The 25,030-nt window shown below is 37.9% G+C and overlaps 1 protein-coding gene across 1 annotated transcript in view; it reads right to left on the bottom strand.

The window, feature by feature from the left end:
* The window catches only part of ptprz1b (protein tyrosine phosphatase receptor type Z1b), a 59,169-nt gene that overhangs the window by 21,553 nt on the left and 12,586 nt on the right, over positions 1-25,030 (bottom strand). Inside the window, exon 2 of the mRNA XM_055153992.1 lies at positions 1,491-1,670. Within this exon, the coding sequence (XP_055009967.1) occupies positions 1,491-1,670 (180 nt within the window). The remainder of the gene's footprint in view (positions 1-1,490; positions 1,671-25,030) is intronic.

Raw genomic sequence — 25,030 nt, 5'->3', positions numbered from 1 at the left:
CATTTTGGAAAGTTGTTTCCTCATTAAAAACCATAGACTGTATATATGAATGGACATAGCTAACACACTAGCCAAATAGGAAGTTCGCATGCGGGCTCTTCCAGCTCCTACTGATCCTGGCTCCCATGGACTTACATCGGAATATTGCCATCCCTCTCTCTGTAACTGCTGCTGTAAGCCTCGTAATTTTGGTCTCTTATGGGTGACATCACACTCAATCGACTTTTTTATACAGTCTAGGTCAAAACACACTTGGAGTTGTGTTTTGTTTCATTCACACGTTTGCGTAAGGCTTTATTATTGTCTACCTCTCCAAAGATCAAAATGCTCTGTTCCACCTCATGTAGTGGTAGTTTTCAAGTTAGCAGTTACAGTTAGCCTTTTGTTTAGTAAAGCTTGACAATTGCAGAGATGAAATTTTCCAAATGATTGTAGTGAAGGTGTATGGACTTTAAAAACACAATGGAGCACTTCTTGTATTAACACATGACATCACAAGGTGGAACAGAGAACGAAGACTAAATATGCATGCGTGTTAAACATTTGTGAATGAAACAAAAACTCCAGGTAAGTTTCTGACGAGGAAACAACATTATAACAAATCAGAAAATAGTGTAATATGAGCAAACAGTTTTGCCTCTAAACACCAGCCATATCTGACATCACTGTCTGTCTACTGGTCCTGCTCCTCTGTGACTTATTCCTTTATTTCCTCTCCAATCTCAACTGTAATTGTTCTTTTATGTTCTTTTCTTCTGCTTTGTCCCAATTTTAAACCCTGTGTGTCTCACCTTTAGCCCAGATTCACAGCTTTTTCTGAAGATAAGGGTCTCCTCGAGGGGGGATTATGTTACGCTACAATTTCATATCTTCAATCTGTAATATCCCCTTTTATATAAGAAAGCCAAAACAAACAATACAAGAAAAATCCAGAAAATCATACGGATTACAGCAATCATAGAGCATGATGAAAAATACTGCAGCTTCAAACTATTACATAATGTATAAATGCCATAGGGCTAAAGGAATGTGATGTGTGAGTTCGTGAGTACTTGTGAGAATGTGGTGAATGTGTTTTGTAACTATTATTTATCCTTTATAGCTTAGAAAATATAAAAAAGTAAACAATCCAAAAAGTCCAGTATTAAATGTCTTATATAGTTTATAGCCTAAAATGGAATAAAAGGCTGAACCAATATCCTACCCACCAAAATGTTCAATATCGATGGCAATATAGTATCGGTATTGTATCGGTGCATCCCCAGTGGCTACAGAAAATGTCTATCATCAGAGAGTGTTGCCATTCTGGCCCATGAGCACTACAGCAGGGTGCACTTGAGAGGGTAAACAGGTCAATTTCAGCTGTAGCCCACATTTATGAACACATATTTTTATTAAAAACATTTTGGCAATCTTTCAACACATTTTTATGTTTTATCTTCAATGGTATCATTAATTTACACAGTTGTAAGTATACTATAGTCTCATACCTGTTGTCCCGTTGTTGCGTACAGTGCTGCTCTCAGATATTCGGCGCTCCCAGCCCTCTAGCTGCAGGTTCTGGTATTGCAGTCGGACCTGTGTGAAGGTCTCATCCACATCGACCGGAGACTGACGAGCGCTGTTACATGTCGGGTACCGCTGCCCCCATATCTTCTGGTTTAATGTTCCTATAGATAGAAAAGGAGTCTTATGACCTAAGATCAATTTTGTGCCTCAAAATGTTGACATCATCACTCCAGTCTGTGGCTGTGTGTGTGCCTACAATGATACTTCCATGTCTGCAGTGCTGATGCAGATATCCTGGTCTTCTGTGTTTTTTAATTGATCTTTTTTCTTTGTATATAAATTGTAAATAGTGTAAATACTTTGGCTGTGGTAAACCAATACACCGCTTTAAAACAGAGTGAACACCTGTTTTGTACTAAAGATTCCATTCAACAATTGTAATCAAAAAATGTTCTTTTATTGGGACTGATCACCTGGTGGGTCAGGTGACCTGGTCACCAGGTGACCTTAACTGTTCATGTCTGAGGAAGGGCTTGACCCGAAAGTCACATTGTGGTGTTATTGAAATAAAATTTTGGGAGCTTTGAAGAGCTGCAGTGCAGATCACTTTCTTCTTTTGCACAATTTTAACAGGCAACATGGTGGAGCATAATGACATAGTCATAATGACATCTAGGCCTGTCACGGTAATTACTATCTCGACTTCAAATAAATCAATATAGATAAAAAATGTGATTATTTTTCTGTACTATGATTAGATTTAAGATGAACAAGGTTGAATTATAAATCTGATTATAATTCATTATAGACATAAACTAACTAACTACTAGCTCTTTTTTTTTTTTTTTTTTTTACAATACAGTGCATTAAAATACTTACATATAATAATAATAATTCTGCTTTATGGTTTGTTTCAGTATTTATTTGTTTAACATCTATATTTATTTTAGCAGTAAATTGCACTTCAAAATTTGTTATTGTGACAGGCCTGCTCATGGCAAAGAGATACTACATTCGACTGGTGGTTTTGAATCCAGTAATGTAATGATATTGGGGGCAAGAGATGGTATTTCCCATTGATTGTATTGTACTTTGCTATGAAATATCCAAAGGTAAATGCACAAATGTTGAACTTGATTAATTCTATTGATGCTTTGCAGTGACATCATGCTGGGGGTTTTACACATGTAAGCCTTCACGGTCTGGTTTAAAGGTGTGAGTGACTAAGACTAAACAGTTGGCTAATGCTGTCTAGGTTGTGGCTGTAATGTTATTTGAGAGGAACTTATTTAACAAGACAAATCAGATCAACTGTTGTTGTTTAATTTCTTTCTGGGCAGACTTTGTTAACTAAAATCTCAGATAAACGTCTAACCAAGTGTCAGACAGAGCAATGCCTACAGTTAGAATCACATCCACAGCAAATGTTATGACATTGGATGTAAAGTATCATTTGGACGCATTAGATGGATAAATCATTATATATACACCATCCATCCACACAGTTATATATATGTACAGACAAAATTATTAGATTAAGTTTTACAAGAATAAAATAATCTGGTTCTTAGATTTATGATTAGTGTACTGCAGATTTTAGGATTATTATTATATACCAATAATCTGAGTGGAAATTTCTATTGCATTTTGATTAATGATTAACATAAGAGGAAATAATATGTATTTGGCGATCATAAAATAATCCTTAGAAGGCATGTACGTACACTCCTGACTAAATAATTCCTGTTTATATAATCTAACACACACAGTATTTGCACATCTACTCGTTGACAATAGTGAAGACGAGATTACAGAAACCAGGGCATGTCTTTATTCTGTGAGTGCATGTGTGAGGTGCTTTTTGTGTCTTTATAATGAGATTAGAGCAGCTGCTGTAACTGTCAGATATCACACATGAATGGACAGTATTGGTGTCTATTGGAGTTTCCATACATGAGGTCACGGTGATGGACAATACCACTTAATCTGACCTCATTTAACCCAATAGACACACAACCAGTCACCAGACATTGCACAACAATCCACAACAACTGTCTACTGTATCTCTTATATGACATTTGTGATTATTGTATTTTCATTGATCAGATAAATTACAACTAGTATTTATATATTTATGAGACAAAGTTAAAGGTGCGCTATGTGATTTCTCTGAAGGAGGGTATGCCACCTACTTGTTTACATGGAGATATTTTTGCTTTTCATACAACATTCCACAGTATGGCATTAAACTCATCTATATATGTGGAAACAAGCAGGTGCATTTTTAAGACATCAACAGCCACTGCTGGCACCACCTAGTACCTCCACTGAATTTAATTTCTCTCCAGTGACTAGGTCTGGAATTAGAATACACTAGATGGTTTGCAAGAACCCCCGAAGTGCGAGTCTGGGCACCAGCCAGTCAGCGAAAAGCCATACATTCTGTGCTAGCAATGATTCCCGATATCAAGGATTTAAAGTGGGAACAAAAAGAATGTTTTTATCAAGAGGAAAGACGTTATTGCCTTCTTCCTATGGGATTTGGGAAAAGTTTAATATACCAGTTAGCTCCGTTAGTGGCACATTACATACGTCATGACCAAATAGCAGCGATTGGTTAAATAAAAAAGTACCCTAATGCTGAGAGGTCAGACGGTTTCCACAAAGTGAAACCCAAGGTTCATAAATTTAAATGTCATACTGTGGAACATTTCAGGAAAAACCATAGGTTATTGAAAGTATAAAAAACTGATACTAATCAATACTAATACAAGTATCGAAACTATGTACAGTACTCATTTGAGCAGGTATCGATACTAGAAAAATCACATTCACAGGACAGAAATGAACCTTTCCTGAAGAGCTTTAGAATGAACTTGAGCTGTATCAGAACAAGTATAAGACCACACAGAGTACGCTTACGGACCACTATGGAACCAATCTGGATGACTGAAGGATTACTGATACGTGTTTTTAATCATCAGTGTGGTATTGATATCAAGTATTGTGTCCTTAGTATCAAAATCAAGTTTGAAATTTTAGTATTGTGACAACACTCAGAAACATACAGACAAGCAGGTGGTGTATAGCAACACAAGAACCAGACACAGTGAAAGAACAATGCATATTGCTTAATTTCATTGAGAGTAGGCTATTAGTCTTAATTTCTTATGAATAACTGCTTATATAATTTTTTAGTACAGCTATCCTACGATCAAATAATGTAATTTTTTTTCCCCTGCTTTTGGTTAACAATAATAAAATAGCTAAAGCATATTGTCCTTGGTTGTTGCAGAAATAAGACTTTGAGTGGGAGGAGAAAGCTGACATGACAGAGGGATGAGAGGAGATAAAGAACACAGCGGCTGGGACTGAAACAAGGTGCTTTACATGGAGGTGAACCAGGAGATGATTGACAGTTAAACCAGACATTTGCATTGGGAATACATACTGTGCAAAGCTACACGTGCAGGAGATGAGGGAATGACACATGGATATAATGAGGAGGAAAACGACAATGTGATATGAATGACAGAACAAAAAGACCAGTTTGTTTTTACACAGATGTAAAAGAAATGTCTCTGCAAATGACAGTCTTGTACCAGTGCTGCTACTTTGAAGGAAAAAATGTATTACTACTATTGACACTAGTACTACCCATTCAATTTGTATATTTTTTTCAAATAGTAAATCAATACATTAATGAACACGGGAATATCTATGATCACATTTTTTTTGTGTTGTAAGAAGATAGCATCAACACGACCATGAGAACTGCTACAAAACAACACCAAGTACTGACTTTGACTTCACAGTGACATCATGCTGGGGGTGTTTTACATGTATCTCTATTGGAGGAATGTTCAGCAGGTACCATTGGGGACACAACACAACACTGTCAAAAAAAGAAACTTCAAGAAAAAAAAAAGCAAAATGGATTTAAACAACACACTTTTAGGAGCCTGTTATCAAGACGAGTGTTCCTGGTCCTGTTTAGGTATTTGATTTTCAGAACTTCTAACAGGGAAGTGCTTTCAATTATCTTCACACCTGCCAGGGAAAGTTGATTACATCAGATGCAAAGTGTTAATACAGTCAGTCACTGATATACATAGTGATATACAGTAGTAGCTCCAGCTGACTCAATGTACTTGTCAATGTAAAGCAGAATACACTGTGTATATTAGAATATGAAGAACCTTCAATGCAATTTTTGACAGCTACACTTGCATAATTAGGAAGACAGAGCTAACAGTCTCTTTTGAAATGTCTAAATACCACGTTGAATAGTATTTATGCATTTTTAGGTTGTTCCGCCTCTTGTGGAAAGCAGCTTATGGCTCTGATTGTATAGTTCCAAATCAAGCTTTATCAGACACTCCCCAATCTCTTCTTGTCATCTTTCTCAGCTAAAAACAAACCACACTATTTCACTGAATAATGTAGCTGTTCAGTTTTTGGTGCCTGTCTGCTCCTGTTTGTGTCTCTGCTGCAGAAATAGCTGAATATAAATCAAATATTAAAATGTCAAAAGCCCGTGGGCTCAGTTTAACACATGAAGCAGTATTCAGATCTACATTATCTCTGTGTTACCGCTAAATATTTCAACTTCTCGCCTCTTGCATCTCACCAACAGTTCCACAATCAATAATAAAACAGGGCCACCACAGTTCAAGATGGACTCAGAGTTGATGCATTTTTAATTGATGAGTCATTTAGAGAGACTGAAAGCTGCTAAAACGAATGCAAGCTCCAAACTGTTCAAGTAAGTAAGTGTCCTAAGTTTCCTTAAAAAAAAAAAAAAAAAAAAAAAAAAAAAAAATGAGTATTTTTCAAATCCATAGAGATGTGATTGTTTAATCTGGAATGTTCCACTATCTACCTGCACACAGACAAGCATAATTTTTTCAGGGAATGGTGTTATGGGGTGGGGCTAATAATAACAGCACAAAATGCTCTCTCATACTTTGAAAATAATGTTGGCTGTTCAGGTTAATATTCACTATACATAAGTAAATGTGGTAGACTTTTTTTTATTTTTTATAAAGTTGACAGTACCAGATGGTCTGGTCTGGGGACGCCTGAGTTATACTACTTGCTTGTTTAGGCTTATGTTGCTGTAGTTTAGGCTTATGTTGCTGTAGTTTAGGCTTATGTTGCTGTAGTGTCTTTTGGAAAATGGTCACATTATTATATAGCACTTTTCCACCTTCAAGGCACTCAAAGCACTTTACAACAAGGAACCACTCACCCATTCACACACACATTCATACACCAGTGTACGCAGCCACTAGGGACGAGGTGGTTAAGTGTCTTGCCCTATAGCATTCATTGGTGGGAGCTAGAATCACACCGCCTGTTGTAGTTCTGCCATGGGATACAATAAAGGATTATCTTATTTTATCTTAATCTGTTTTAACATGTTCTAATTATGTTTATCTGTTGATCTAAAATGAAAGGATTCTTGTGACAGGGACCTGATTTCTGTGCCCATAAGGGAGGGAGGTTACCAGGATGTATACAGATTTTCCTCCCCACAGTGTGATAAATACCTACCCACAGACAGAAATTAAATAAACTTTGAGCTAAAATGAACACAGATATAAGAAACATTTTTCTTTCACAGATTACTAGACCATTGCATCAGGCTTTTAATATGACCGCTAATGTGCTAACTGTCAAATCTCTCCAACATCCTTCGGGCTAATTATGATGATGTAAAAACCCAATATGCATGCAACTGTATTAGTATCATATATTAACATTATTATTACAATACTTCACATTGGCACAAATCAAATCCGCTCTCTTCATAAAGCTACTCTGGAGACAGAACTGTTGCTTTGTCTGAAAACTTAATCTTTGTATTCAGAAAGACCTGGTTTATGAATGAATGCATGAGGCGCGCAGACATAAAGAAAGACCAGAGCTGACATGATCTGAGACAATGTATTATGAATGACAGAAGGAGTGTGTATACTCTACGGGAAAATACGCTTAAAGGGCTTCTGTACCTTACAATAGCAGTCTGCATGTGCTGGTACTTTGATCACAGTTTAATCTAAATGTACAAACAGGAAAGATGGGAGAAGGCAGAATTTGAGTTTCTTCATAAAATATTTACTGTCTGTGGCTATAGAGTTCTGAACTGATTTACTATTTATTGGAAGTTAGAGGCTTCAGACTGCAGAGATGGAACTGCCCAGAGCCACTGCTGTTGGACAAAAAAAGGAGCCAAGGGAATTATACCATTCATATGCTATAGAATAAGTATTGGGCATGTATATACATTTATATTAGTTCAGCCTGGATTGGTGTATTGATACTTTGCAGTGATTTCAAGCTGGGGGTGTTCCACATGTGTGGCAGAATGTTTCTCCAATTACCATGGTGACACAATGCACACATTAGCAAAGACTAGAGATGTAACGATAATCAGATCTCTCGATACAGTATTTTCACGATATACATCCCATGGTACGGTATTTATTGCAATATTTTGTAGACTCTAACTAAATGAAAATGCAACTTTTTCCTTTTAGAATGCCTTGACAAGACTTTTGTTCTACCATAAACCCAAGAATTAAGATTTAAATGCACTGTAATGGAGCAAAGGATCATGGTATATGTAGTTCACTCCATTTTTTTTTAGCTATTGCTGCACCAAAACAAGAATTTAAGCAAACAGACTTGTAATTCGACATACTGTGATGGCGGTACCACGGTATTATTGTGAGACTATTGATGAGTTTAAAGATTGAAAATTCAAGGAAAAATACCAATATGGATTTAAACAACATATTTTCAGGAGGCTGTGATCAGTACGGGTGTTCATGGTCTTGTTTAGGTGTTTGATTTTCAACAAAAAGGTGAAAGTGACCAACAGAAAAACTGTTGACTGATGCTAGTAAACTTATGACTAGAATTTGATGTCTGGCTTGTTTAACAGCACAAATCAACTCACCTGTTGGGATTTAAATTAAAGCTCATATTAAGTCTAATTTGAGTAACAAAGCTTCAGACAGAGCAATGCTTACAGTTAGCATTACACCCCCAGAGAACATCGATGACATCAGCTGCAAAGTATATGGCAATAAACCTCTCCATAGAGACCTCACCTGTAACTGGGTCAGTCTCCATGAAGACAGATATGTTTAATGCCATACTGTGGAACATTCATACAACTGTACAACAACTCATCCTTATGTAACAGATAATACTCCCTACAACTGTACGACTCACACTTATGTAACAGATAATACTCCCTACAACAGTACAACAAGTCGCCCTTATGTGACAGATAACCCTTTGTCCTGTCAATAATCATATCACTGTTGCACTTTCTTCCTATGACCTCTTGTATAAAGCTGTGATTTTATATTTGATTACTTATCTTTCTATTTTATTTTTACTGTACATTTACACTTATATAAGTATGTCTTATTTGACACCTGCCTCTTGCTATCTTTGTTGTTAATTTTTATATACTTTATAATATTTATATATATATATATATATATATATAAAAAATGTGTTTCTCACCTTCCACGGTGGTAGGTCTCTCTCACCCTCATTGAGCTCGGGTCCTCTACCAGAGGCCTGGGAGCTTGAGAGTTCTGCGCAGTATCTTTGCTGTTCCCAGTACTGCACTTTTCTGGACTGAGATGTCCGTTGTTTTTCCCGGTATCTGTTGTAGCCACTCTTCCAGTTTGGGGGTTACAGCCCGAGTGCTCCATACCACAGGCACCACTGATGCTTTACTTTCCAGGCTCTCTCCAGCTCTTCCTTGAGCCCCTGGTATTTCTCTAGCTTCTCGTGTTCCTTTTTCCTGATATTACCATCGCTTGGTATTGCGATGTCAACCACCACGGCTCTGCTCTGTTTCTTATCCACCACCACTATGTCTGGTTGGTTCGCCATCACCATTCTGTCAGTCTGTATCTGGAAGTCCCACAGGATCTTGGCTCGGTCATTCTCCACAACCTTTGGAGGTGTTTCCCACCTTGATCCTGGGGTTTCCAGCCCGTACTCTGCACAGATGTTTCTGTACACTATGCCCGCCACTTGGTTATGTCGCTCCATGTATGCTTTCCCTGCCAGCATCTTACACCCCGCAGTTATGTGCTGGACTGTCTCAGGAGCCTCTTTGCACAGTCTACACCGTGGGTCTTGTCTGGTGTGGTAGATCTGGGCCTCTATTGCTCGAGTGCCCAGGGCCTGCTCCTGAGCAGCCAGGATCAGTGCCTCTGTGCTGTCCTTCAGACCAGCCCTCTCAAGCCATTGGTAGGATTTCTTGATATCAGCCACTTCAGTTATGTTCCGGTGGTACGCCCCATGTAGGGGTTTGTCCTGCCATGATGGTCCCTCCAGCACCTCTTCCTCTGGGCCCCACTGTCTGAGACATTCTCTGAGCACCTCATCTGCCGGGGCCTTGTCCTTGATGTACTCAAGGAGCTTGGATGTTTCATCCTGGACAGTGGTTCCCACACTCACTAGTCCTCGGCCCCCTTCCTTCCGGCCTGCGTACAGTCTCAGGGTGCTGGATTTGGGATGGAACCCTCCATGCATGGTCAGGAGCTTTCGTGTCTTAACATCTGTGGTCTGTATCTCCTCCTTTGGCCAGCTTACAATCCCTGCAGGGTATCTGATCACTGGCAGGGCGTAGCTGTTGATTGCCTGCACCTTGTTCTTGCCATTGAGCTGGCTTCTAAGGACTTGCCTCACTCTTTGCAGGTATTTGGCCGTAGCCGCTTTCCTTGTTGCCTCTTCGAGGTTGCCACTTGCTTGTGGGATACCAAGGTACTTGTAACTGTCCTCAACGTCTGCTATTGTTCCCTCTGGGAGTGACACCCCTCTGTGTGGACTACCTTCCCTCTCTTTGTCACCATCCTGCTACATTTCTCAAGCCCGAATGACATCCCAATGTCTGTACTGTAGATCCTTGTGGTGTGGATCAGTGAGTCGATGTCTCGCTCACTCTTAGCGTACAGCTTGATGTCATCCATGTAGAGGAGGTGACTGATGGTGGCCCGTTTCTGAGTGGGTATCCATAGCCAGTGCGGTCGATTATTTGGCTGAGAGGGTTCAGGCCTATGCAGAACAGTAGTGGGGACAGTGAGTCTCCTTGGTATATGCCACATTTGATGGACACATGTGCAAGTGGCTTCCCTTGGCTTCAAGGGTATATATATATATATATATATGTATATATTTGCTCTTTGTTATAATATTTATTGTGATGTGTGAGCTAATGTGCCCAAATAATTTCCCTTGTGGATCAATAAAGTTTCATCTAAGTCTAAGTCTAAGTCTTCAAGGCAAAGTATTCAAGGCTCAATTAAGTTTGGCTTTAGTCCCAGTTTGATCCTGCTTAGACATTGTGGTATTTGCAAAAGTAATTGTTCCCATAAAGGTTTCATATATAGTCATTTCAGTGGAGTCTATGGCATAAATAAATATACAGTAGGTGATATGACATGTCTACCCCAAATACCCTGCTTTGATAAAATTACCATATTCACAGCCCCTAGCCCCATAAATCTGAGTTGATTGCAGTCTGTAGCAGCAGAGAATCAGTGAACAGCAAAAGTCAGTGACTGTGCTGTTTTTGTGAATTTGAACGCCTCATCTCTCCAGAGGCCACAGGGGCAGGACCAAGTGGAGCAGAACTGAACAGACCTACAGTCTGGTGAGTCAGAGGAGTGGAGGGGCAATGAACGCAACACAAAACAGCAGACAGAAGAGGAGCAACATGTCTGAGGAGTTTTGTGCTTGTCTGGACACAAAATCTACACCAACAAGCATTTCTGACCCCAAAGATGTTGGTTGGTTAAATCTTCATACAGAATATCTAGTGACAGTGAATTTTGGATCCATTAGGCAAAAGCGGTGATTCTCAAACTTTAAAATATCAGAAAGATGATAAAGAGTTTAAATGGTAAATGGTCACATTTTATATAGCACTTTTCCACCTTCATGGCACTCAAAGTACTTTACACCAAGAAACCGCACACCCATTCACACACCCATTCGCACACCCATTCACACACACATTCATATAGTGAACAGTGATCAGAGACACTAGGGGCAAGGTGGGTTAAGTGTTTTGCCCAGGGACACAACAACAGTATTCATCTGTGGGAGCTGGAATCGCAGTTCACCGGCAATTTGACTAGAACTGTAGAAGCTGCTTTGGATGAGCTGCGAAATGTCTTTGTGTGCAAAAAATATAATTAAAATGTTCTTTTAATGACTAAGGGATAAAAGACATGGCAGAAACAGCAATTATGGTTGAGGTATTCATGAGTTTCAGCTTTCTTACATCCATTTTGAGGCCATATGTAGACGTGCCGAAATCATTTGTGACTTGGTCCACAAAAAAGACCAACAAAACTGCTTGTTTCATAGAAGGATCCCAACACACAAATGCATTTCTAAACACATTTTGAGGCAGCATTGGGCACAGAGAGAGAGGGGACAATTTATACAGTCACTCCAGGTCAGTAGCTCTCACAGCCTCCATTAGATTTCTGCATTAGCTCATTACCAGCTGCTGTCTGAAGATGGGCCTCGGCTTTAATGTTTTCTAAGAAACCTCTAAAGCGACATTTTAAAGAAGCGTGATCCGATTTTAAAATCCGAGCGCTACAAAATTTGAGATATTGAGGAAGCATTGAACAGAAAGGCAAAACCACTTATAACAGCTATAATGTGGGAGAAATAGGTTACAGCATAAACATTCTTCTAAATACAACAATTTGGTGACATATTATAATTACTTTTAAAAGTGTGTATTAATCTGATTGTAGAAGATGTTGAAATGGTTTGCTTTTTTTTTGGATGATGTTTTGCTCATTTTTGTGCTGGCTCCTCATTGAAAGTCTACCTCTGTCTGTGCGGAGTCTGTCAGACCAAACACTGGAGCAGTGTGGCCTTGGGCATTGTGAGGACCAGAATAAAACAATGAAGATGTAAAAAATTTACAGACAAACACACTATACCCAGACACACCGAGGGGAGATTTGCTGATAATAAAAGAATTGCAGTTTATATTGAACAAGCCGGAATCCTACTTTTATTGAAGACACCAGTATTGTTATGTAACTGAGACACAGGACTATCTGAAGATTGTGAATAGTGGAAAGAAGAGATCAAAACTAATCAGCATTTTAAACATGGGATCAGAGGTGGGATCAAGTCGTTTTGCAAGTCTCAATTAAGTCTTAAGTCTTTGACCTCAAGTCCGAGTCAAGTCCCAAGTCAAATACAGGCAAGTCCAAGTTGAGTCTCAAGTCACTGGCCCATAAATCCAAGTCAAGTCCAAGCTGTCTGCTTTGAGCTTCAAGTCATTTCAGGTCTTTAAACCAAAGTACCAAACACAGCTTAGATTTTTGCATTTTATATGATTTTTTTTTCTTTTTTAAATGTCTTGACAAAATCTTAGTGTGAATCATTGTACATGTACATGTTGTTGTATATAGAGAGCATTGTAGCATTGTACATAGAACATGTAGTTCTCTATAGTTCCCTCTGTTTTACTGTATTGTACTGTATTGTACTGTATATTACTGTAGTACATTTGAGGATACCAAATAACAAAACTTCAGTTACATCCAAAGTAACACACATAAGTGGGAGGGACATGTTCCAGTTTGTTCCTATAAAATGAATCACTGCATGTATCAATTGTAAAGTATTTTCTAAAAACATATATATTTTTTAGGAGAAGCATCGTGTCTTCTCAAGAAACAGGCCTCAAGTCCGAATCAAGTCTCAAGTCACTGACCTTCAAGTTCAAGTCGAGGAACAAGTCTTACCTCATTTTCTTAAGTCAAGTTTCAAGTCCTATAAACAGTGACTCAAGTCTGACATGAGTCCATGTCATGACTTGCAAGTCCCCACCTCTGCATAGGATAAACTCAGAGTATTGTTACTCAAACTCAAACTCTCATCACATTCATACAAGTGTCCTATCTCTCCCCATTGTAATCCTAGACTGGTGACATTGACATAATTTCTGTTCAATAGCAGGAGCATAAGGCACCCTGTTCTCCCAATTGTTTAATGCCAAACAAAAGTTTATATGTCTTTTAAATGTGTAAGAAATATAAAACTCATTCAAAATTAAATCTTTAACTGTGTATAGTGTTCTTTTACTTGTGCCATTTCAAACTTTTCTCATGTAAATTTCCATGTTAGTTTTGCTGTCTGATTGGTTTATTGTCTTGTCAATCAGGCCCATCAGAAACAACATAATCTACAATATTAACGTTAACACTCCCCCCTCTCCACTTCACTAGTGTATGTAATGTTAGAAAATTACATTTGTTTTTAAGGTCTACATCTCCATCTTAATTGTCTCACTGTAAACTTTTCAGTTTATGTCTTTCAATATGATTCCCTCACCAGCTTCTACATTCTGTTGGAATCCAGAAGGGACTGAAACTGGACAACAGAGGGTGAAAAACCTCTGTCCAAACTTTTTTTAACATGTAAGCAGCCATGTTTGTTTGTAATGCGAACGGACCATGAGTCTCTCTAACTGGTTAATCCGCCTGTCAATCACGCCCTCTGAAATAAGGGAGACAGGACACAGCTCCAGATCCACTTGTGTTTGTGAAGTTTTGGCAAAGCGTGTGGTTCTGGCTGGCCAGGAAACCAATATGGTCCTCTTACCCTCTGCATTTTGCATAGAGATTCCTACTAAGCCTGAGGACTTTCAGAGATATTTTCATTATTTTAAGTTGCAGATAAATGTTGAAAAAAGGTATCTCCTAAAAGAAGTGGACCCTCTGCAGTGAACTATGGCAATGGTTCATTTTAAGTCTTGGCTTAATGAGAACAGTCTGGTCTCTGCTACACATGTGTGAGTCTCCCATACAGGGCATTTAAACTGTGCCTATTTTTCTATTGAGTCCATTCACCTCCAGTGTTTAGTTTCTATTACTCCTGTGTCTCTCCTCCACCTCCTCTCCTCCTGACCCCACTCAAACTGTGCATCGCGTCTCACAATGAAGTCCTCCTCTTTCACATGTTAATGCAGTTACTCTCGGCTCAGCGCACCACACACAGGCAGAAAGAGGAGAAAAGACCACATACGAAAAACAGTCTATAGGCAGTAGTATGGAGGTTTAAATCCAAGAGGAGCAGTGGAGCGGAGCGCGAGAAATACTGGATATAACAGTCAACACCAGGGATTCACTTAGAGCAGAATCATTGTTCGGTTTCAAAGTAACAGGCCCCAACGGGGAGGAGAAGAGATGTGGGGCAGAGGTCACATGAGGATAAAGCAAAGATACAAGTATGAAGAGTATCGCAATCCTGTGTGAATAAATGGATACATTTATATTAAAGGGCCCATATTATGCTATTTTCTGATCTATGTTAATGCTGTTTCCTCATCAAAAACATACCTGGAGTTGTGATTTATTTCATTCACACATAACTTAAGCATTTTCAAACATCCTAGTTATTCACCACAATAATTTTATAAGCAGTTTTCGCAGCTCGAAGACCACAGTGGAATTGTGCTGTGACTATAAAACTAACGGCAACTAGCATGCAAACGTGCACAGAATCATCGGACGATTCATTGGACGTTAAAAGACATCTGACAGACACAAGAGGAGATAGGAAAACAAGCAAATGACTTACATTACTTACATTACTTACTTGCAGGCCAGTTTATCAACATGCTAAAGATACACTGGGCAATAGTAAATCTTAGAATAAAATGTCAGACAGTGAGCTCAGTGGGATAGCAGATCTAGCAGATAGCACCAATTGGCACAAAATGTGAGTATTTGTTTTTCCTTTGGTCTATGTGGGAATGATATGTTTTATTTGAAAGGACATTGCACTGAAATACATAGAAACATTTTGGGGTGCAAAGTCCTTGATTAAATGTAAGTGAGCATAAAAAATCAGGTGTATAAGGTATGAAAGGAGATTAATTGGTTAAGGTTTTCATGATGTGTCACCAAAGCATGACTGAACTACAGTATGTCTATGAAATTTTAAAGTGAGGACTTGCTGTGTAAAGTAGCATCTTTTTCAAGCCTCCACTGATAGGGACAGCACATTCTGTATGAACCTGCAGCTTAATCAGTGTAATGGCCCTGAGTTTATCCTGATCTCTGAGTCCTGCTCCAGACTCTGACTGTAGTCTGTGTTTGAGGTCTCCCAGTGGGACGTCTGTGCTGAAGCAGCTCTGAGTTTAACCATCTGCTCCACACCACGACACTTCCTACAGTAACACATTATCAAGGCCTGTCGCTGTAACACATTTTGAAGTATGATATATTACTGAAATAAATATAGATGGTAAACAACAATACTGATATTAATTTATGCCACTGGCATCACAAGAGAAACCACAAAAAATTATTCTAAATGTACAATATTATTACAAAATCATAAGACGCAAAAAATAAACAGCAGAATGAAACACAAATTCTTAGTTTGCATCTGTAATGAGCCATAGAAGTTATTAATCAACAGCTCAATCTCATTCAGTCCCCAGAATGATTGTTGTATCTGTCATATATTGAATAAGTCAATGTGGTAATTACTGTGACAGGCATACACAGCACCATTATACATTATGTGGAGTAATTAGAAATAAATCGTATGCAGTGTAATTTGATGAAAAAATCCCTTTCAATAGTGTCCACAGCAAATGTATTAACCCACATAAAATGATTTTGGTTATGTTTTATTTTTGATTGCGGTGTTTGTTTCATTTATTTTGAAAAACATCAAAGATAATACAACAAACAAAAGCAATGCACACGTTGTGAGTACACACATAGCGTCCATCAGACAGTTGCTGCTAACTGCTAAACTCACATTCTGACAATACCAGCTTGAAGTCTGAAAGCCCAATTACTGTCACTAGACTGACTGGTGGCAGAGTAATGGATGATTGATGCAATGAGGCTGCTTTTGGTTTAAACAAAACATTGGGGGTTGTAAGCTGATGAACACCACAACTCAGAATCTCAACTTTTTTTTTTTTACAATTTCCTTTGGGATCAATATCTATCTATCTATTGATCTATTTGTTGTTTTGCATTATGTTTAGGTACATAGGGAAACATAACTGATAAAATATATTGGCATGTTTATGCTTAAAGGGATCATATTAACCAAATTTTAGCTACAAAGTTGTTCCTTCATAAATGAAATCATGTTTTGTTCACATTTGTAAGTGATTTTTTCTTTTATAGGTTAAGAGCTTATTTGGTTTAATAATCCTTATTATTCAAGTCAAAACACAACTGTAAAACAAAAACAGACATGCTCTTTTCAACGTACAGTGCTTTTTCATGACACATTAACTTCATCATTCAGAAATGTTTGGTTTTTATAAAGCAAGTCATATATTTGGACACCGGTAATGAAACTAAATTATGGATCTCAGAAATCATAAATAATCGCTAAATCGTTAGACTTAGACAAACTTTATTGATCCATGAGGGAAATTATTTGGGCACAGTAGCTATCATGAGGTTTCTTCTCATCAGAAATTTATCAGAAATATTGTGACATTATGACACCAGAGTGACAATGAAAAGATGTTTAATGCTCCATCTTCAATGTAAAAAAACAAAAAACAAAAAAACAAAAACAAAAAACAAAAAAACAAAAAAACAACACTAACCAAAAAACAGCACCAACCTGTATATGACCATGTGACCTCATCTGGGCGTCGTCTTAAACCCTGGACCAGAGGCTCGGCTGCTGCCACCGCTGCAACAAGACATAAGAAGAAGACAATTTCAACATCACACCACTTACATACACTCACACCTCTGTATAACACCAACAGTATGGCCACTCTCTCACCAATATACAGGTAAAACAAGGCAGAGGCAGGGGTGAGAGAGGGCCAGCAGGGGTCCCAAGTAATGACTGACAAACTTCGACTTCTTCTGATCTTTTATAATGAGCTGATATAGTGGTAGTGGTGGAAAGAATACTGAAAACATGAACTGAAAAAGTACGCATTAAAGGGCCCATATTATGATATTATTATGAGATGTAGACAGACTTATAATAAAGAATTACTGAAACATGTGTGAATGAAACAAAACACAATGCTGGGTATGTTTTTGAGGACTGCATTTACAAAGGAGCCCTAGACCCACAGGGGGTAGAGACCCATATTTACGCATATTTTAGAGGGTGGGAATCTGCACATAACAACCCCTCTAAAGCATTATCCGCATGATGGAAGCTTGGTATAAAATAGACTAAATTCAAAGGGCCCATATTATGCAAAATGGACTTGTGTGAGCTTTAAGTCATATTACAATGTTGTTATCACTTCAAAAACATACCTGGAGTTGTGTTTTGTTTCACACGCACATGTTTGAGTAATCCTTTATTATTAACCTGTCTACATTTCCAGAGCTCAAAATGCTCTGTTCCGCCTTGTGCTGTCATGAAGTGTTAGTTTTCAAGTTAACAGCTACCTTTTACCTTTTGTTCAGTAGAGAATGGCAATTCCAGGTCTGAATTCAACCAGATTATTTAGCTGAGATATGTTTGTGATGAAGAAACAACATTATAACATTGATCAAAAAATAGGATAAGATAAATCAGATACCTGTTACATCCAAGACCATCTTAATACCACAATATTTCAAGCTCTATTCCTGCAGATATTGGATTAGTAGTCAATTCTACACACACTGCTCTGCCCATACTCATTATTCTAAGCCGGGCTGGCTCAGCCACTGTTAATGTGCAGTAATTATACTGTAGTCCAGATAAATGTACCAGTCCGCGCTGCATGTCTAATACAGTGTGACGTCTTCTATAGGAGGATATTGTGATTTATGGGGCTAATACCAAGAGTCTGTGCATGTTAATGGATTTACACTGAAAACTCATTTTGTGTTGTAGCACTGCTTCATACAGTCAACCTGATAATGAACATATTCTGCAAACAGATAGGGAGTAATGGCTTAAGATCAGTTTTATAACAATGTCAAAAATGATTGTGAGTATTAAAAGGTATGTGAGGTATGATCAAAAACATACCTGCAGTTGTGTTTTGTTTAATTCCCACATATGCATATTTAGGCTGAGTTCTTTTCTCAAACATAAAACAGTTCCATCTTGAGATGTCATGTGGAAATACAGGAAGTGCCTCACCGCATTTTAACTCCGTCACTAGAATCATTCGGATAATTTCAGCCCTGCAATTGCCAGTCACTACTAAGCAAAAGGTAAAAGGTACCGGTTAACTTGAAAATTACCACTTTATGATATCACAAGGTAGAGCATTTTGAGTTTTGGAGATGTAGACGAATAATAAAGGATTACTCACACATAAATTAAACAAAGCACAACTCCAAGGATATTTTTGATGAGGTAGCAACATTCTAACACTGTCTAAAGCTCACAAGTCAATTTTGCGTCATATAGGACATTTAAATATTTTTGACCTCTGCAGTCACTGTCTGTATGTCCTATTTTCTTTATAAATAGTGTATGTTTAATTGTGGCCTTATTAAACAAGAGGAACAACATGCTCTTTTATCGTTTTGTTCTCAAACATACACATCCCCATTTTAGCCACTAAGAGTCTGGCTGCTGACTCACATGTGGGTCATTTAGATTTCCCTTTGCACCACATTAATTCAGTCCCTGTGGCGTTTCCAACATGAGTCTATGGTGAAGTGAGCAGATCACATCACATCAAGCCCAATGTCTTAAAATAACATGCATTTTCAGACATAAGCTGCTGAGTAACACTGCAGTATTTCTAAGATTAAGACACAAAACTTCAGACACACAACAAACTAAATCTAATCTTAATCTTATGCTTGGGTGACTATTCAACAGCCTGGTACAGAGGAGCCACAGGGGACAGACGCATAACAGTGATGCAGCTGTCTGCTCAGCTGTGAGTGATGAACATGAGTTTAAACTATTCTTTTCTATGGAGCTAGATGAAATGTTGTAATGTTTGTTATAAATAAATGCAACACTACATTTGATCTTTATTCTCCAGGTACAGGAAGTTATGGCAGCTAGAAAAAGTAGAGTGGTAATCAATATTTATAAAGGTGCACAATGTAACTTTTTCTGGTGGCTATCTATAGGAGGTGCTGACAACTTCACAACAACAAATCAGCAGACTTGTTTCTTTTATTAAGTTGTTTCAGATGAATATTGAGATTACAATGTGCAAACTATAACATAATGACTCACAGATATAATAGATTATAACTATACAGCAGGCTAAAGCACAAGATGTGTTCTTTAAAGACAGGTTGTTGTATAAAATGATATGATGACACCATATACAACATTAGACCTGTAGACATGCTGAAGATGAGTTCAATAAATAATAGAATAAAACCTTTCAAACCTGTGTCACTGTCAGCCATGTGCCACAGAACACTGTGATCATTCTGCTCTGATCAGGTCGCTCAGACCAAGCACTCTATTGATTTAATGCCACAACACATGACTTCACCATTTAGCTGCTCACTGGCGGCTCTGTGGACACTTCAGGAAATGTACAATCTCTGTTCCATTTGAGCGAGTGAAAACAGAATGCTTCACTCACTATTGCACAGGCCTCAGAAAAATCAATCTGAGATGACAGTTGAAATGATGAAGTAAGTACCAAAGGTTGTAATGGTACCAGTGTAAGTGTTACTCACCTCTGCGTATACCCCGAGCCAAACTCTGATATTAAAGGACCTATAGTACAATTTAAAAAAATAATTAAAATCTATGCTGGAATGATTTTCCCTGATCAAAAACACACCCGGAGCTGTGTTTTGTTTCGTTCACACATGTTTAAAACATAAACCCTGTATATTTAGGCTGAGTTCTTCTCTCAAACACAGAAAACATTCTGTTCCACCTGATGATGTCATGTGGCAATACAGGAGGTGTTACCACTACGTGACGTCAGAAGGTGGAACAGAGTATTTTGAGCTTTGGAGATGTAAACAGACTAATAATGAAGGATTTCTCAAACATGTGTGAATGAAACAAAACACAACTCCAGAAACGAACATTATAACATGACTTACTAACAAGAGTCAATTTTGTGTAATATAGGTCAATATAAGCCCCAAAGCACAACTCAAACACTGAAGACACATACATAACTTCCCTGTTTATTAGTGAATCTTACTTAGAAAAAAGATATCAGCAGAAGATGTTAAAAGCAGAAAATAATCACAACAGTGTTTATTTTTAAAAGTACATCTCCGTCCATGGATCCGTTTTATGACTGTGTCCTCAGACTGACCTCACCATAGCAGAGAGCTGAGCAGATCCATGCATGTATACAGCTATTGCATTGATTCAACAGCTAATGTAAAGCAATCGATATTGATATCAATCCAATATTGAATAAAACCCAATATATTTAAAATTTTAATCTCATCCAGTTCTCCTCATGTCTGTGGTCTGCTCTTTTTCTCTCATGTTTAAAAATGGTTTAAGACTGAAATATCCTGTAGTGTGTGACTGGCTACAGAAAATTCCCCATCGGATCTTCCCCAACAGACTATTGCATTTTTTCAAGAATGATTTCACAGATCTTTGTGTCTTTGGTCCTTTTGTGGATTTGCCTTGAGTTCAAATTCTAAACCAAATACTTATTACCAATTTATTCTGTCAACAGATCCTCAGTCAACAGTCTGTCACTCCACAGTTTATTTAAGATCAAGTCATAAATGTACTGTTTTGGAGAGTCTCCCCCTCACCCTTTGGGCATATATGTTACATTGTCTCTCTTAGATCACTGTATGACCTCCTAACAGACAAAAACAGACTGCTTTCAATCAAATTCATGTGTAGGCAACTTCTCTGTTTTAAGTACTGATAAGACTACTACGAGTACTACTAAAGCTTATTATAGATACTAAATGAGAACTATATAATTTATCACTACTACTATCCAAGCCCAAAGACAAATATATAGCGATCCGAGGCAAGATGCATCATATGGGCCCCCCTTAAATATTAATTGGAAAAATGCCCAAAGGCTGCCTTGTCCCTCCTGACTACTGGCTGCTGCTGAAACTGCTACTACTACTACTACTACTACTACTACTACTACTACTACTACTACTACTACTACTAGTAGTAGTACTAGTACTACTACTACTACTACTACTACTAGTACTACTACTACTACTACTATACCTCCAAACATATCTTTTGTTAAAGGTCCTATATTCCTATGTTACTATATACTCAATTTTGACTTCTGTGAGCTTCAAGTTGTGTCATAATGTTGTTACCTCATCAAAAAATACCTAGACTTGTGTTTTGTTATATTCACACATGTTTGAGTAAACCTTTAATATTACTCTGTCTATATCTCCAAAGCTCAGAATACCCAGTTCCACCTTGTGATGTCATGAAGCTTTAGTTTTCAGCTACGTTTTACCACTTTTAGTTCATTAGAGATTGGCAATTCCAGGACAGTTATCCAGCTGATTCTAGTGAGGGTCTATGGAGTTTAAAAACACAGCACTTCCTGTAAATATGCATGGTTTGTGAGTTAAATATGTGTGAATGAAGCAAAACATGACTCCAGGTATGTTTGTGATGATTAACATGTATAAGAAAATAGTGTAATATGGGCCCTTTAAACAATTACACCTCCACAACGATAAGATTACGCTGCTATCAAATCTAATGTGATAAAATCATGTAATTGATGTTGCCTCAGTGAGGCCCAGGTGACCAATGATCACTAATGAACAGTATTGGATTAAATTACCCCTCTCCAGGAGCTGCATTAATTTAAATCCTTTGTGTCAAGGGATAAAGCTTTGCCTGCATCAAACAACAATAGTTTTAATAATGAAATATATGCTTACGCTTGTTACAATACTAAAAATATAGTTTTATCCTCTGATTGACTTGAGGACATGGGAGGAAAGGGGTGTAATAATGTAAATGTATGCAGATGTGGGGGCGTAAACAAGAAAGCAGTCTCTCAAATATGTTAGAGCAGTTTTGAAAGCTGCAGGGAAAATGCACGAGATTGAGAACAAAACAGCTACACTAATGCAGCTATGCACTTGCTTTTCTTTTGTGGATAACAGACTATAATAATGTAGAATAATAATGTAAAAACACAGAAAATAATGCAATGGAATCAGTACAAACATTGACAAAACAGTACTGAAAATGCAGCTATTTAAAGTTCCAATGTTTACATATACTACACACTATTTTATACCAGACTTGAACAAAATCGAAATGAGAAATAATAAAATTTACGAAAAATATAACTAATTAATTAAGTAACTTTAAGGAGAATAGAAAATGGAATGGAAAAAAATAGCCTTGATTTAGTCCTGTTTTTTGTCTCTGTTAAGAAATTAAAGCATGTAATTTTTTTGGATATTAAAATATTGCAATAATATTAATATCACAGTTCCTAACAGCCATATCGCATATACAAACATTTTCCAATATCATGCAGCCCTAATGAAGATAAGGTGCTGACTCTCCAACAAAGGTTACACAGTGCACCTTTAATAACAATATCTTGACCTTGACCTTCTTGATCCAAACTCATTAGCACATAGCATTCCTGAGACCACAACAATTAAAGTGAGGCAGGTTTTGTTTCCGTTTGGTGAAACCCGGATGACAACTGCTCTAACACCAGAGTCATATGTGTTACAGTCAAACATGCCCCCCTCTGTCCTCTCACTGATATAGCCCTCAGCTGTGGCTGTGTCAGCTGCTCTGATCAGGACTCACTTCCTTTAGATTTCACCCTATACCTCGATCACATGACCACACATCACATGACCTCATGCCTGACTGTCTCCGCTGAGCCTGACCTTTACTGACAACAGAGAGAACAGGATACGTTGGCAAGGGTTTTAAAGTCATGTTGAAACATTATTATTTAGAGTTCTACAAAGCAGAAGTCTCCAACCTGTAGCTCGGAAATACCAGTAGCTCCACCCCTTCCATTTAGCTTCCCAAGAGATTTCTGAATTATACGTATTGTGCTGAGCATTTAAATTGTGATGACTTATTTTTGGTGCCTACCTTTGTGCAATAATAAGCAGGTAATGGTTTGTGTTTTATAAGCTCCTAACTGTTCATCTAAGGCTGTGGATCTCATATTTACTAAATTTCTTTCAACCCTTAAAATAATTATCTCTCTGTTAAGGCCTCAAGAGTCAAACCCAGAAGGTTTTGGCTACGAGGCACCATCATCACAAACTATAAGCTACTGTATCAGAGGGGAGTCATTGCAGGGTGTCTCCAAAACAACACCTACAGTGTCAAAATCTGGAGACTGGTCACCCACTGCCCATCACAGTTTACTTGCAATGAAGGCTGGGTCAAGAAGAAGACTACAAATTACCAGACAACTCTTCTTCACACTGTCCAAACTGAAGAATGTAAAAACAACCAACTTAAAATTGTAAAGGTAACGTACAATGCAACAGGTATCCAACGCTTCACCAGATAATCAATCAGATACTCTACAACAACTGAACTATTTTCTCTCTGAACTCTGCCACATGATAAAATGTTACTTCAAAACCACACTTAAGTAAACTCTCTGTATTGATGTGCAGTTGATAAAGACATCATTGTTTGTCTGCTGTAATGCACCATGACACTGCTCTCATCTCACTGTCTGCTCCACAGGTTACAACTCAATCTGATTAGGCCCATATTAAAGCACATACGAGACACAAACCAGCTATTGTCCCACTGGATTCACTGCATTAGAGGCGCAATATAACACCACACGATACCAGCCGTTCTTAAGCCCAAAGAAGCCTTAAATGAGAAAGCGAGGTGGCCAAAAGCTACTATACAATAATACTGTACACTGTGCAAGATTTTCAAAATATTACATACGTGTAAACATTCAAAAACTGATGTAAGATTTCAGAAATGATTTCTATTGCTCCTTCCCTGCACAAAGACACAAGAAGGTGCTGAAAGAAAATCACATTCAATAACAATAAAACATAAACGAGATGAAAGAAATAAACAGATAAAATATGTAAGAGAGCAATTACAGACAAGGCTATAATTGCCAACATATTTCACTCATTTAAAGTTTTTCAATTATAGATCGATTTATAGTTCAAAAATACATAGAAAAACAGACATTCTGATTGTGAGCAGAGTTTCCTTGCCATTGATCTGACCCCCCCCCCCCCACCACCACCAAAAAAGTTACACAATGCACCTTTAATTTTAACAGTAAATTAAAAGTGCATTGTGTTTGAGTATTATGACTAAACATGTTCTTGTCTAGATGATGTTTTACTTTTGATATCTCAAGTCTTTACTGACAATATAAAACGAAATTTGAAAAAAAAGTTCCGCAGACACACCGGGGTGCAATCTAACCCTGTGCCCAGTTGTTGTGCTGTGGGCCGGGGGCAGATCGTGAGAAAATGGGGCCCTGTGCTGGAGGTGGTAATACAGAGGAACAGCTGGAGGGTTAGGGCTAATTCAGACACATTCATTTACATGCAGCGTGTCA

Source organism: Boleophthalmus pectinirostris, unplaced genomic scaffold (assembly GCF_026225935.1).
Source record: "Boleophthalmus pectinirostris isolate CB_2022bp ecotype Guang Dong unplaced genomic scaffold, ASM2622593v1 HiC_scaffold_18, whole genome shotgun sequence".
In the NCBI taxonomy this organism is placed as follows: domain Eukaryota; kingdom Metazoa; phylum Chordata; class Actinopteri; order Gobiiformes; family Gobiidae; genus Boleophthalmus; species Boleophthalmus pectinirostris.
Note: the sequence above shows the minus strand (reverse complement) of the source record. Positions and strands in the feature narration are given on the sequence as shown.